General features: G+C 33.5%; 1 protein-coding gene across 8 annotated transcripts in view; it reads left to right on the forward strand.

Moving 5' to 3' along the window:
- The window catches only part of BLTP1 (bridge-like lipid transfer protein family member 1), a 221,537-nt gene that overhangs the window by 157,120 nt on the left and 48,663 nt on the right, over positions 1–15,754 (forward strand). For all 8 annotated transcript variants that reach the window (XM_063107237.1, XM_063107240.1, XM_063107239.1 and 5 more), the window contains 8 exons: positions 209–394; positions 1,364–1,532; positions 3,089–3,300; positions 4,483–4,681; positions 8,026–8,085; positions 9,999–10,225; positions 11,371–11,501; positions 12,809–12,932. In XM_063107237.1, the coding sequence (XP_062963307.1) occupies positions 209–394; positions 1,364–1,532; positions 3,089–3,300; positions 4,483–4,681; positions 8,026–8,085; positions 9,999–10,225; positions 11,371–11,501; positions 12,809–12,932 (1,308 nt within the window). The remainder of the gene's footprint in view (positions 1–208; positions 395–1,363; positions 1,533–3,088; positions 3,301–4,482; positions 4,682–8,025; positions 8,086–9,998; positions 10,226–11,370; positions 11,502–12,808; positions 12,933–15,754) is intronic.

The following is a 15,754-nucleotide window of genomic DNA, read 5'->3' on the forward strand; positions in this document are numbered from 1 at the left end:
ACAAAATACATGAAATTTAATAGCTAAAAAAGTCCTACTAACATGAGAAATATAAGAATGTCACCAGTTATATCAGCTCATTAGACATATCCTGTACATGTTTTAAAACATAACTATTTTACTTATCATATATTGAAAGATTGCATTTGAGTGGGTTACACTGTTGATTTAGATTCTTTTTCTTTACTCCTACCATATAATCTGCTAGGGTATTCAAGTAACAGCCACAACTCCATCAATGAGAGCTGTAAGATTTGAAACTGGATTGATTGAACTGGAACTTTCTAACCGACTTCAAACCAAAGCTTCACCAGGAAGTAGCAGCTATCTGAAATTATTCGGTAAATGCCAAGTGGATTTAAATCTGGCATTAGGACAAATTGTCAAACATCAAGTGAGTACAAAATGTATTAATATCAGAACTGTGGCTTTTAGATTTTGCGCATCAATTTTTTCTACTTTAAGTTTCATATTACTATATTTATAAAAATATTTAGTTTAAGTTCCTAAAATTTCTGATTGTAAATTCTAATAAAAACTCATTTATGAAGGCCATTATAATTTTACCTTGACATATCATTGAGCATTGTGATAGCATATTTGTATAGTTTAGTGCAAATGCAGTCACATGAAACAATCCTGTATCTTTATAAATATTTGCTGATAATTTTTAAAAATTTTGTTAAACATTATTTTTTATTTCAATGCCTTGTACTAACATTAGTCAGTTCTTAAAATGTTAAGTTTATAGCTTCCCTGTAGAATATTGACAAGTTTTGCATATAATTATGGTAATATATAAATTTTTAAAAATAGCAGTTAACCGGCTTCTTTATTTTGTAAAAATTAACTTTCACAGCTCATCGGAGCTTTATTTTCTTTTGTTTTTATTTTGCTAGAATTATTATGTAGATTTTAACCTTTTTTCTCTCTTTGATTTGAAGAATCAATTAAAAAATTGCTACATTAAATATCTCGTGGAGGAAAAATGAACAAAAATTTATTGTCATCTCTCGAAAAACAGTAATTTTTTCAAATGGAAACACATTTTGAGAAGAGAGAAGATCTAATTATTTTGAAACATTGAATACATTACTATTCAGAATATAAACCTCATTCTAGCTTTTATATGAACTTTATGACTTCATATTTATCTCTTATATTGCTATTCATATTGTATATTTATTTCAAGTGTTTATGATACATATACAAGGAATATATCATTAACAATTGAAATTGAGAAAAATGTAGTGTAGTTTTTTTGGTGAACAATACCATTAGTGGTGTTTAGTTTTGGGTTTTAGTTTTTTTATTAAAACACATTCCATTATTAGATTTCATTGAGCCTTAAATTTTATTTTAGGTTTATGAGGAAGCTGGTTCTGATTTTCATCAAGTTGCCTATTTTAAAACCAGAATTGGATTAAGAAATGCCCTCAGAGAAGAAATCAGTGGTTCTTCAGATAGGGAAGCTGTGCTTATTACTCTGAATAGACCAATTGTTTATGCACAACCTGTTGCCTTTGATAGAGGTAAGATGAAGTCTATCGTCACTATCTTCTAGGACTTTGAAATGTTTTGGTAATGCTAGATAAAAATCATCTGTATTTTACCAGTGTAAATACTTGACATCTAAATGTCTACTCAATTTGAAATGTTATTAGCATCCAAGAAGAGTTTTTTGCTTATTCCCTTTAGTTTTTAAAAGTTATTTTACATTTTAAAGTTATTTTGCTTTTTACATGGGTATATAGGAGCATCTGATTCAGAATTTTAATTGTAATGCTAAATTTTTTGGTTTGGGTAGCTAATGTACACATTTGTGTTTTGGCACTGTATTTATTCATTCATTCTGTAAATATTGTGTACTGTGTAGAAATGGAATACAAAAATGGACAACAGGATCCCTGCCCTCAGTAGAGAAGAAACCAAAGTAGATTACAGAGTGGAGTTAGAGATGTATGTTCTAGGATCTGAACGAGTCTCTAACTTTGCCTGTGCTCCTTAGATGAGAAACTAATTCTTCAGATTCAACTGTGAGTTCGTAGTTCACCAGGGAGACAAGGAAATGAAAACTTCACGTATTTACCTTTGTACTGCAGGACCTAGTACAGTCCCTGGCTTATAAAATTAAATGAACATTTCCTGAATGAGAAAGAATATGAATGAATGTATGTGAGCACAGAGGTCTAATAAAATGTAGCAGCAGCTTTCATAAAAGAAAATAATGGGAAAGAAAGCTAAACAAGTAGACGGGGTCTAATTAGATCAAGCAAATATGTTTGAATTGTATTTTAGAGGTAATGAGGAGTCATTTATAAAGGCTTTTAAAATTTTAGTTGGTAGGATAGGCTGGTAATAAGATCTATTTTTTAGAAAATTGCCCTTTTGGCATTGTAAGGAATAACATTTTATTTTGCTAAATCCTGTGCACATGTTTTTCATTTCTCATCTTACCAACATCTCATCAGCTTTCACCAGCTCCTTAAAGTACTCCTGCTCTTCATGTTCACGACATAACATTGGCTTTTCCTCCTTCTTCTCTGGCCCATCTATTTTCATCTCCTTATTAGGCTCCTCCTTCTATACACTGCTGTGAAATGAAGGTTTTCCTTAAGGTTTCTTTCTTGTTAACCAACTCTAATGTCTTTAACCTTTATCTCTAAATCAAATCCTTTTAATGTATATTTCTAGCATTACGTACCTCTCTTTCAAGAATTTTTAAAAGTAGTAACATTAATCTCTACAAATATGGTCAAGCGCATGTCCATCTATTTGTTATTCCATCCCAGTGCCTAGCATGTAATAGGCATTTCACAAATAATTTGTCAAATGAATGAATGAATGGACTTGGATTTTCTTTTTCCTTCTGCTGTCATACAGTTGCCTTCTTTCTCCTTCATTTTTTCATTTGTCAGTGAAAAATGTTGACTATGTCCTCTTAAATCCTTTCTAATTCTGATGTTACAGTTTTCTGGGACTAGTTTTTATTAATCAGCAGGATTTTACAGCTGTTGAGATTTACTTACCATGTAGATTTACCTTGTTGATTTTAATTTTCTTTCTGCCCTTCTTTAATTATGAAAAGCTGTGCTGTTTTGGCTGAATTATAAGGCTGCCTATGACAATTGGAATGAGCAACGAATGGCTTTACATAAAGATATTCATATGGCTACAAAGGAAGTAGTAGATATGTTACCTGGTATACAGCAAACATCAGCCCAAGCCTTTGGGACTCTTTTCCTTCAGCTCACTGTAAATGATCTTGGAATTTGCCTACCTATCACAAATACCACACAGGTACAAAAAAATCTTTTTTTTTTTTTTTTTTTTTTTAAGATTAAGAGGCAGGCATTTCTACTAAATGATTTCTAAGTATACAGAATATAACGATAAATTTTTCAGAAGAGTTTGTAGCTGATTTAGTAGATAGCAAATAAGATTGAACTGCTTCAACCCATTACTCATCTATAAAGTATTAAATCTGAATCTCATGAGACTTTTCTGAAGCACTCTGATATGCTTCAGAATGATAAGATTGACACATTTGATAACTTAATTTTTACCTTGACAAATAAGATGCTTAGTTTTCAGAATCTTTTTATTGTTTTTTGTTTTGTTTTGTTTTGGTTTCGGCAGCTTGCTAGTACAGGGATCTGAACCCTTGACCTTGCTGTTATAACCAACTGTGCTAACCAGCTAGCCCCCTTTTATTTTTCTGTTTTTAGCAAATAAATCTTTGGTGTAAGCTTATTTTAAAAATGGAAACAAAAGGACATTTAAGAATACTATTTAATAACCTCATCTGTATGTAATAGGGTAGGGGATTCCAAAATGCTTTTAAACTGTAATATTTAATGGTAATAAAACTCCAAGTTATGTGTACACCTGAGTAAAGAAAGAATTTTAGTAATTTAGGACCAATTCTCAGGAATATATATTTGCATACACATCTGTATGAAAGATAAAAGGCTATGAACACTTCTCAGGACAAGAAGTAATAGTCATAACAGTCAGATAAAGGGGTCTATATTTTGATGTTATAATTTGCCTTAAATAAACTGTAACCAGTTGTTGAATGAGTTTATCTTTTAGGGTTCTGTTTGGCAAGATAGTGTTAAGGAAAACTTTGAGTTGAGGATGGGCAATGTTAGTATGTTTGTGTCTCAGGAATTGGAATGTAGGTTTTTTTAATGGCATGATGGACAGGGCTTAGGAAACTTGTATCCACCAGGGGTAGATGTGATAGTGAGAGTGCTCCCCACAGCTAAAATCAGAGACTTGAAATAGAAAAGCAGATAATTAGGCCTTTGCAAGTTAAGTAAGAAAAAAAATGCACATGGCAAATACATTTCACTTGAGCAATTTAAATTTTAAAAGGTATGTTTCTAAATTGCTTTTCATTGAAGATTTCATGAAAAGGGCTTGACCCTCTCTAGATTTTCGTTTGATGTCTTATTTCTTCTTTAATCTATTTTGCAGTCTAATCACACTGGAGACCTTGACACTGGCTCTGCTTTAGTGTTGACCATTGAAAGTACTCTCATCACTGCTTGCTCTTCAGAATCTCTGGTTAGCAAAGGGCATTTCAAAAACTTTTGTATCCGTTTTGCTGATGGTTTTGAGACATCGTGGGATGACTGGAAGCCAGAAATTCGTGGAGATTTAGTGATGAATGCCTGTGAGTCTCTTTTATTTTCTATATGGGTTTAGAATTAAAAACAACAAAACTGTAAGTCTCTATTTATAAAACTAAAGGTCGTGTATATGTATATAGAAGTGTTTTTAGACTTCGTGAAAGAAGGACTATTTCCAGTTGAAGGTAACAAAACATATTTCTGAATAACTACAGCTTTCAGTAGTTTTGGTAAGTAAACCAACCAGGTGTTCTTTTTGATGGTGTAACATTGAAGGTTTGCTTACTCCCTGATTTTTCCTGTAATAGATCCATAAATGACCAGATAAAACAACTTTGTTCCATGGGGATCTTGAAAGAAAGTCATAGTTGTGTAAGGTCCACTCATCATAAAACGAAGAACAGGTTGTAAATAGCCAGGACCAGGAACTCCAGCCTTAATTAATATTGATGTGAATAAATCTACATGTCCAAATTTGTAGGAATACAGAGTATAATGTGTGAATTCTTCCAATTCCATAATACTCAAGGTTGGATATAACTAAAGCTGTGTTTTTCTGCTATTTTGGAGTTATAGGGGTTTATTTGGTCTATTTTAATATTTTCTATATAATAGAGTTAATAAAGCATCATTAATCTTAACAATAAATAAAAATTGTGCTTCAGAAAATAAAAGATTGTGAACTAACATTCCTTAGCCAGTCTTGTAAGTTAAATAATAATTACTTTGTAGAAAGTGTTATGCCATTATTTATGCAATTTTTTTCCTTCTCCACTAGAGGGAAATCTTTCAGTTCTGGGTTTTCTTTGAGGAATGCAAAAACTTTCTATTATTTTAACACCAAAAATTGAAGATTTAGCATTCAGTGTTGACTAAATCTTAGATAAAATTATAGGTGAAATTCTTGGTTTTGATATGTGGGCAATGAAAAGTATCTTTTCCTTCTGCCCTTTTAGGTTCTCTACTGGGGCCCTTGTAACAAAAGACAGTTTAATGACAGAAAAGCATACAAATTTATTTAGTATGAGTTTTCTGTGACATGGGAGCCTACATAAGAAAATGAGGACCTGAAGAAATGGTTAAACCTGCGTGTTTTTATACTGGGTTTGATGAAGAGTCCTGGAAAAATGCTATAGAACAAAAAGGAATATGAGCTAAGAGTAGTAAACTGGGGGAAACTTAGCGTTAGTTTTCTCTCAGTGTCCCTCTATTTTAGAGATAAGGATGCTCATTTCTTCTGAGTATTATAGGGAAGGTACCTCACATGAGGATCTTATGACTTGCTTTAGGGGAAAGTCAGAGAGTTCTTCCTGTGCCTGCTGTTTCTCAGATTCCTTCAGCTTAAAATAATCAATATGCCAAGGTACCATATTTTGGGGTAGTGTGTCCTGGACCCCATCAAATACTTTGCATTTAAATAATTCATAGGTAAAATACTAAGATTTCTTTGAAATACTTCAGGTTAGTAAGAACACTTGAACTAAAGTACTCATGTCTGTTATCCAAAAGACCAAAAATAGCCTTCATCAGAAATCTATGCATATTATCATTTTGTACAATAGTTATATGTGTTTTTAAAAAACACTATAACTGTACTCTTTTTTTGTTTTTTGTTTTTTTTTTTCTTTAAGGCCAAAATAAATTCAAATGTACTGATTTTTATTAAGGTGACATCTTTGTTATCATTGTACTAATTAAAATAAATAGTATGTATTTTGAAGCAAAGGAAGTATACCATTTCCTTAACAGTTTATCTTAAAATGCATAAGAAATATGAAATAAGAAATATGCCTCTGACTGAAAATAAAAAATATATCTTAAAAAAAATAATTCAGGAATTCAGTATATATTTTGCCAACATTGTAGAACCATCAGAATAATTCATTTTGGATTTGGGGGTTACTAAATGACTTGCTTTTGTAACATGCTTATTTGAGTTTCTTTTGAGGGGGCCAGCAGGAGGTGAGCAGAGTAGTTGTTTTATTAACATAATTATAAGAATTTCAAATTACAAAATGGGCAAATTAGTTTACTAGTTTGTACTTTTTATTAATAGTAAATATACTTAGATATAACTGCCATTTAATATTTTTTTAAAAAAGAGATTAGTATAGGTAGAGAAATAAGAAATGGTAGGATTATGCCTTAGAGTGTGTGTTTTTTTTTGTTTGTTTGTTTGTTTTTTAACAGATCGTTTTAAAAACATAACCTAGAAAAGAGTGGTCCAGTGAAATTTTCTCTCCAGGTGATAATGTATTTGGGGAAATGCAGTATAAATTAGAAAAGATAATCTGTAGGAAGAGTTAAAAGGGCCATGTAAGTAGGTAGTAAAGTTAGACTCATTTGATCAACATGTATTTAGACAAATTATAAAAACCATCAGAAATTTGAAGAACTCCAGCCTATATGGATTTTAAAGTAATTGCAATATCTTTTTTAAAAGCAAATGATATATAGGAATTGTCACTTAATAGCAAATAAATCCTCTCTCACAAACTAAGTCATAATACTTTTAAGTTGGGATTTTTCTGTTCTGAAAACTTTCAAGGAAAGACATAAATTTAATACTAGAGTACCTAGAAAATGAATAGCAAGCCCAAATTTAAATAACATTTTAATATCAATTTAGGATTCAGAATGAGTTTACAAAAGAACATTTTAAGACATATGGACTGTCAAATTTAGGTTGATATTTAGTTTCCATTAGTGATTACTGAGAAAGGTCTTAATACTGTCTTTAGAGTTTACTTTGTTTAAAAGTTGTCTCATGGATAGTATGTCTGTTGAAAATTGTTGAGATTAATTAACCTCTTTTTTGAAGCTGAAGTTATCAGTTTAAGCTAGGTGATAATAAATGGTCACAATTAAAGTCAGATATGTTCTGAGGGTAGATCCATGACCTTATGAGATTGACATCATGGCAGTGAGTCATTTTTTCTCATAAAATGTTCCTTCATGAATCATGTCTCTGACCTAATGTGGCAGTTCTTAGTTATCAAAAAATTAGTTTTAAATCATTTTCATCCTCAATGTGCCATTCTCTCATGATGGCACAAATTGTCGTAAGCATCCTGGATGTTGGTGGAAACCCTACTAGAGTTTCAGAGTCGGCCAGGTTGTCCCACAGATAAAGAAATCACATGCAGAAAATACAGCTAAAACTGCAGTTAAATTGCTAAAATCATAGAATGAAATATTGTGAGATGTGGAATAGATCTTATGAGTCATTAAGGTAGCCCTTTCATTTTACAGATTAAGAACTGAAATATAGAGAGACTAGTAATCCTGTTTGTATCTAGGTAATAATCTTTGGGTGAAAAATTGGAGTACAGTATTTTATCACAACGTGTTTTTATTGAAATCTGTTTTGGGGGTGATTTTTGTGCAGGTGTAGTTCCAGATGGCACCTATGAAGTATGTTCGAGGACTACAGGACAAGCAGCAGCTGGTAGGTTCACTTTCAGTATTACTTTTGCTACATATGTAAGGTAGAATTCTTCCTTTATTTTAATGATGAAGGATCTTTTAGCTAAGCTAATTCTGGTGTTCACTAATTAAAAAAAAAAAACTATTTCACCATTATATTAGCATATTTGCAGTTATTTAGCAATTATTAATTAGATACCTATTATGTACCAGCTACACTGTAAAATGTTTTGGGAAAGACAAAGATGAATAAGTTATATTTTCTGTCTTCCATACATCTAATTTCTGATAATGTACTTAAGGCACATGCAGCAAAATTACATTGAAGTAACTGATAAATACATAAAATATAAAATTCCAATTGCTATTAAAATGTACTGGAGGGAAAGAATATTTCCAAATATGGGACAATAAGCTTCATGAAAGAACAGGTATTTAAACAGGGACTCAAACTATGGATAAAATGTTCCTTAAGCAAAGACTGGGGTGTTGTGGGCCAGAGGAAATTCAAGCAGAGAGAATAACATTAATCATGATGTTAAAGTTCAGTGTCTACTCAGTGTTGTCCAATTTGGCTAGAACAGAGTTATGCCAAAAATAAGGGTGGAAAAATATTAAATGTCAAATTAAGGAGTTTGGACTTGATTTGGTGGGCAGTGGGAAAGCCACCGAATGTTTTTGAGCAAGAAAGCAGATGTTGACACTATCAAAGGGACACTTTCAAGAATTATAGACCAGAAAAAGTCCCAGGAAACCAGTTAGGAGATAACTATGGAAGTAATAACCTGATTTGACAAAGGTGATAGCACAATGTAAATTTTCATTATTTCACTTGTAAAATTGGACAAAGTGAGCAAACAGGAGATATAATTTGAGAGATTGTAAAATGTTGAGAGGGGTAGAAGCTAAAGTTGATCTATTTCCTGTATCTCCTTACTATTCCCTGTCATCTTCCCTAAGCCTAGCCTCTCAGTGCTTATCCTAAGTAAATTTTCTCAGACAGTACCAAGGCCTACAGTCCCTACTGACAAAGAACTGAAAAAGTTAGGAAATTTTCATTAGCAATTAGAGGGATAGGGTGGTGACTGAAGCATACATATTGGGAGAGAGGTCACATAAAAGTCTTTGGACTCCTGTTTATAAGTGACAGCAACCCACTCAAACTAGCTTAACCAAAAGGGGGAGCTTATTGAAATGATATTTGCAGATTACAATTAAATTTAGGAATGGCTATGTCAGGAAAGACAGGAACCAGGTCAATTCGGGGCCCTTAGGACTACTAGAACCAAGAGCACAATTGTCACCAGGACTCGTTCCAGCTCTTGTCTTTGCTCCACTCTGGCTGCTGCTTTTCTTTAAATTTTGTTTTGTTTTCTGTTTTTTAATTTATGAAGGCTAGCCGCTTAGCTCACTTGGGAGAGCATGGTGCTGACAACCACAAAATGAAGGGTTCAAATCCCCTTTCCAGACCTAAAACAAAAAACAACAAACAAGCAAATGATGACCTTTTCCTTACACATGGCTGGAAACATGGCTTCCAAGAGCTCATGAGCCTCATTTCCTCACCCTCAGTCATAAGAGAAGGAACAACTTTTATCTTTCATCTTCACCTGGACCAGTTACCTAATTAATTCCGGCTAATGAGCTAGGGTGATAGCAATTCCTGCTATAGCCATGGGAAGGTGGATCAGCTTGAGAGCAGAGGAGGGAATCTATAGTTCCCAGGAGAAAGAAGGCTGCTATACAGAGGAAGTAATAGATGCACACTCTGCCCTTAGGGAAATCAATCCTGTAGTCTAATGTTTCTGACATATCTAGTTGTGAGAGTCATTAGTTATTATATATGGCCATCATCCATTTTATTACTTAAGTTTAGAATTATTGAAATTCCTATACTTAGGACTGACCAAAAATGCCACTTTTTTATTTAAACAGAAAGTAGTAGTGCTGGAACCTGGACACTCAATGTATTGTGGAAAATGTGTGGGATTGATGTCCACATGGATCCTAACATTGGCAAAAGGCTTAATGCTCTGGGTAATACCCTTACAACACTGACAGGAGAGGAAGACATAGATGACATTGCTGACCTAAATTCAGTGAACATAGCTGACCTGTCAGATGAGGATGAAGTTGATACTATGTCTCCCACTATCCATACTGTAAGTAAACTCACTGTTAGAATTTTTCAGGACTGGCTTATGCCCTGAGATAGGGATATTATTAATTCAGTGTTATTTAGTATATTATAGTTACTATTTGTGGAAGAAGGAAAGGGAGTGGCAGTTCTCTGTGTCTGCATTTTATGATATTGTCTCTTAATTGAGTTCTGCGTTTTATAATGACTGTCATCCAACTTGTGCCTTAACCTGTAACATTATAACATTAAAAATTAAGTGCAAGCAAATCTATAGCAATTGAAAGTAAAAAAGTGGTTATCGAGGGCTAGTAGAATGGGGAGTGGGGCGGGGAAGGGGAGTGAGAAGAGACTGCTGCTAATAGTTATGGGTTTTCTTTTGGGCTGATGAAAATGTTCCCAACTGAGATTGTGATGTTGTTCCATAATTTTGTGAATATACTAAAAAAAACTTTGAATTGTACATTTTAAATGGGTGAATTTTATGGTATGTGAATTATATCTCGATAGGGTTGTTAAAAAATGAATCTCTAAAAAAGCAAAGTACACACACCAAACAAAAGCATACATTTTCAAAATATGTATTTCTATCTATAGTGTACATTCTGTAGTATCAAGTTGTTTGGTAGTCAAAAAGAAAGTCACTCTGCTTTCATTCTAGTATTGATTTTTTAAAATTATTTTAAACATCTTTTAACTATTGTACAATGATATAGTTTTGTTCTTGGAAAGAAATTTTTAAAAAATTAATATTACTGTTTATTATTTAGAATTCAGATGGAAGTTCAGTAAGTGGAGATGGCCACAAGCTCACCTTTGGGCAGCGACTTGTAAATCACCTGCTAGGCCTGACGCCCCCAAGTCAGCGCTATTCTGTTCCTGCAGAGTATCTATGTGACCCAGAGATGTGGGGCTCCCCTCAGTCTAGCCACTCCCATTTGAAAGCATGCAGAGCACACTCATGGGGAAATGTAGGTAGCAACTAAATAGATTCCTTATGAAAATGAAGGGATATCAATCAATGGAGAATTCCAATCATCTTACTTAATATAGATGGCTTTGATTCTTGCATGCTTACTTTGATTTAAGGTGTTAATTTTGTGATAATTTAGTTTTGCTGTGTGACCTGAGGGTGGTATTGACAGATACAATGTGCTTTTGATTTTTCAGGAAGCTGTAGATTATCGAAGACAAGGAGCAACTTCTGGCCAGCCAGGAGAAATTAGAGGAAGAAAAATTATGAAGCGTATAGTAGATATCAGAGAACTGAATGAACAGGCCAAAGTAATAGATGATCTTAAGTATGTATAATGATTTTTAATTTAATATAGTCTTCCCTAATAATAGATTTATAGGATGTTAAATGTAGAGGAAACTGTATTGGGCTAAAATAAGCCCTTTAGTTTATCAGTGAGATCAGTAAGCTACAGAGAAGTTTAATAATTTGCCCAAGATCATAAATTCATTAGTGATGAAATTAGGCTAGAAATCCAAGTCTAGTGCTCCTCACACCTCCTCACTTCTGAGCAGTCAATGACTGACTTTATATCGTATATACGTATCTGCACATGTGTGTATACATTTCTACATATCTTTACATGCGTATGTAAATACAGGGGTACTTCACACAGTTCATGAAAAGATTTGTGTTATCTTTCTATTTTTTCATGAACTTTTTGAAGTGCTCTTGAATAAGCATTAGTCTTTTGCTAACAGTATTTCTGAAATGCAGTTTTTTAGAGGAGAAAAAATATAGCATTTATTAAGTACCAATTGTGAGTTTGTCTTATGTTATCTCAATTTAATCCTCACTATATTTCTGTAAGGTTAGATGACATTATTCAAACTTTATTGATGAGAAAACTGGCTCAGAGAAGTTGAAGAGTTAGAATTTAACTTGTGTGTGTTTGACTTCAAGATTCATGCTTTTTTACTTCTGCCTGCCAATATTAGCAGTTCTCTAGAACTGAGGTGGGGGTAGGATGAGTAGAGAGGGGATAGTAGGTGGTAGTAATCTTTTTTCTGTATCTGTTGCCTGTGGATAGTACTAAGTAATACTTCCTCTGTAAGAATAAATATTCTTCTTGCTAAACTTTGACATTTTTTTTCCCCAAAAGGTGATGGTCATGCTTCATCTTTTCTAATTTGTACACTTGTACCTGTGTTTTTGTACATTCAAGGACTTTACACAGATATATGCATTTTGTACAATGAAAGGTATTGCTTAAAAACTTGTCTGTAAATTGTCATACAGTGACTCACATTTTCCTGTTGACTTACATTACAATTTGAGTTTTGTTCTCAGGGTAAAGAAATGACTTGAAGCAAAATATTCTCTTCCTCTAAACTCTTACCTGAGGTTTATGTTATATGTAAAATTTTATATAAAGACATTTTCCTGTAGAGTGGGTCTGTGGTTTTCATAAGATTGCCATGGAGACTCTTGATACAGCAATTGGCAAGAATCACTTCCTCAAACATCAGAGGTTTTTTTTACAGTTTGGCAGATATGAGTGTTGAACTTGCAGAGGGTTTTGGCCTGTCCATACATAAAAAATCAGTCTTATTTTGTTCTTTATAGTAATTGCCATATTTGTTTTGCATCCAGAAAATTAGGTGCAAGTGAAGGAACCATAAACCAGGAAATTCAACGTTACCAGCAGTTAGAATCTGTGGCTGTGAATGACATTCGAAGAGATGTTCGTAAAAAATTACGGAGGTCCAGTATGCGAGTGAGTAAACATTTAAGAAAAATTTTATTAAAGTAGATTTTTTAAAAAATTTTTTCTTTATGAAACTTACTTATATGTTTATGTTCTCTTTTTTCTTCCAATGCTGGTGATAATACCACCCGATTTATACATATCTATCAGGGTACTTTAAAAATTCATGGAAAGATTCGCATTATCTTTTAATTGTATTTTTCCACAAACTTTTTGAAGTATCCTCATATTGTGAATGTACCAGTGCACATTTAAAGCAACTTACGTTTAAGAATCCATTAAATCCTCACAACCACCCTATGAGGTACCTTGCATTACTTCCCCACTTTAAAGATGAGGAAACTGAGATGCAGAAAGGTCAAATGATTTGACCAAGGTTAAACAGCCAGTAATCCTGTGGAGCAAAGATTCAAACCCAGGCAGTGGGACTAACCATGTTTTGTCTGTCTTTCATGAACTCACACTTTCTTTTTGATCTCCAGTGTTAACTCTGTGAAATATGTGAATTCTTGTGAAATCTTTTGAGATATCTATTCTTACCCTATCCCATTCTCTGTGGTCAGCATTTACCTTTAAGCCACTTTGGAATTTATTCTTATCTTTATTTTTTAGCACTTTATTCTTATCATTATTTTTTGTAGACTTAGTTGCCCTCACTAAAGTATGAGTCTAGTAATGGAAAAACTACTTTTTTAAAAAACCATTTTCCCCCTTTTCTTGCTTGCTTGCTTATTACTTTATTTTTTAATTTAATTTAATTTTTTAATTTTTTTGTCAGGTGGCTGGTACAGGGATCAAACCCTGGACCTCGGTGATATAACTGCACTGTAGCCAACTGAGCTAACAGGCCAGCCCTATTTTTTTAAAGACAGGTTTTTTTAGCTCAGTTTTAGTTTCACAGCAAAATTAACAGAAAAGTACAGAGATTTCCCATTTACCCCCACCTTCACACATGTATAACCTTCCCCATTACCAATATCCCCCACCAGAGTGATACATTTGTTACAATTTGACCTGCATTGACACATCATTATCACCCAAAGTCCATAGTTTACATTAGGGTTCACTCTTGGTGTAGGTTTGGACAAATATATAATGACATGTATCCATCATTATATATAGTATCATACAGAGTAGTTTCACTCCCTAAAAATCCTCTGTGCACTACCTGTTTATCCCTCTCTCCCCTCTGGAATCTACTAATCTTTTTACTGTCTCCCTATTTTTCCTTTTCCAGAATGTCACACAGTTGGAATGATACAATATGTAGCCTTTTCAGATTGGTGTCTTTCACTCAGTAATATGCACTGAAGTTCTCTCTGTGTCTTTTCATGGCTTGGTAGCTCATTTATTTTTAGTGCTGAACAATATTCATTGTTATCTACTGAAAGACATTTTGGTTGCTTCCCAGTTTTTTAAAATTAATTAATTAATTTATTATTGGAACATAGTTGATTGTACATATCTGTGGGGTACAGCATTGAATATCAATACCTGTGTGCAATATATGATAATCAAATCAGAATAATTAGTATATTCTTCAATATACAGTGTAATCGATTTTAGTGGCCCTTTGACCAATTCTTCTCTTTCCTCCCTCCCCCTTTCTCACCTCTGGTAACCCCAGTTCTGTTTTCTTCTCTTAAAAGTTTGATGCATTAATGTGACTGTTATATCTTTCTGTCTTTTTTAATTTGTTTATTTGTTTGTTTATTTTTTCTTAGCTCCCACATACAAGCAAAGACATGCAGTATTTCTTTCTGTGCCTATCTTATTTCACTTAACATAGTTTTCTCTGTTTATCCATGTTGTTGTGAATGGCAGTATTTCATTCTTTTTTATGGCAGAATAATATTCCATTGTATAAATACACAACATTTTCCTTATCCAGTTGTCCAACAAAGGACATTTAGGTTGGTTCCAGCTTTCGGCTATTGTAAATAGAGCTGCAATAAATATGGGAGTACAGGTGTCCCTTTGACGTGATGATTTCCATTCCTTTGGATATATACCCACCAGTGGGATTGCTGGGTCATATAGCAGTTATGTCTGTAGTTGTCTGAGGAATCTCCATACCATTTTCCACAATGGCTGCACCATTTTACAGTCTCACCAACAATGTAGGAGGGTTCCCCTTTCTTCACATCCTCACCAGCATTTATTCTCTTTTTGACAACAGCCAGTCTAACCGGGGTGAGATGATATCTCAGTGTGGTTTTGATTTGCATTTCCTGGATGCTGAGTGATGTTGAGCATTTTTTCATGTGTCTCTTGGACATTGAGAAATGCCTATTCAGCTCCTTTGCCTTTTTTTAATCGGGTTGTTTTCTTACTGTTACATTGTTTGAGTTCCTTGTATGTTCTGGATATTAATCCTTTGTCAGATGCATAGTTTGCAAATATTTTCTCCCACTGTGTAGGTTGTCTTTTTGCTCTGTTAATTGTTCCTTTTGCTGTGCAGAAGCTTTTTAGTTTTATATAATCCCATTTGTTTATTTTTCCTTTTGTTGCCTGTGCTTTGGGGTCATCATATTCAGAAAATCTTTGCACAGTCCTACTTCCTGAAGTGTTTCCCCTAAGTTTTCTTTTAGGACTTTTATAGATTCAGTATGTATATTTAATTCTTTAATCCATTTTGAGTTGATTTTGGTTTATGGCTAGAGGTATGGGTCTAGTTTCGTTCTTCTCCATATGGATGTCCTGTTTTACCAGCACTATTTATTGAAGAGGCTGTCTTTTCCCCAATATATGTTCCTGGTGCCTTTGTTAAAGATCAGTTGGCTGTAGGTATATGGGTAGATTTCTGGGTTCTCTGTTCTGTTCCACTGTCT

Source organism: Cynocephalus volans, chromosome 9 (genome assembly GCF_027409185.1).
Source record: "Cynocephalus volans isolate mCynVol1 chromosome 9, mCynVol1.pri, whole genome shotgun sequence".
NCBI classification, from domain to species: Eukaryota; Metazoa; Chordata; class Mammalia; order Dermoptera; family Cynocephalidae; genus Cynocephalus; species Cynocephalus volans.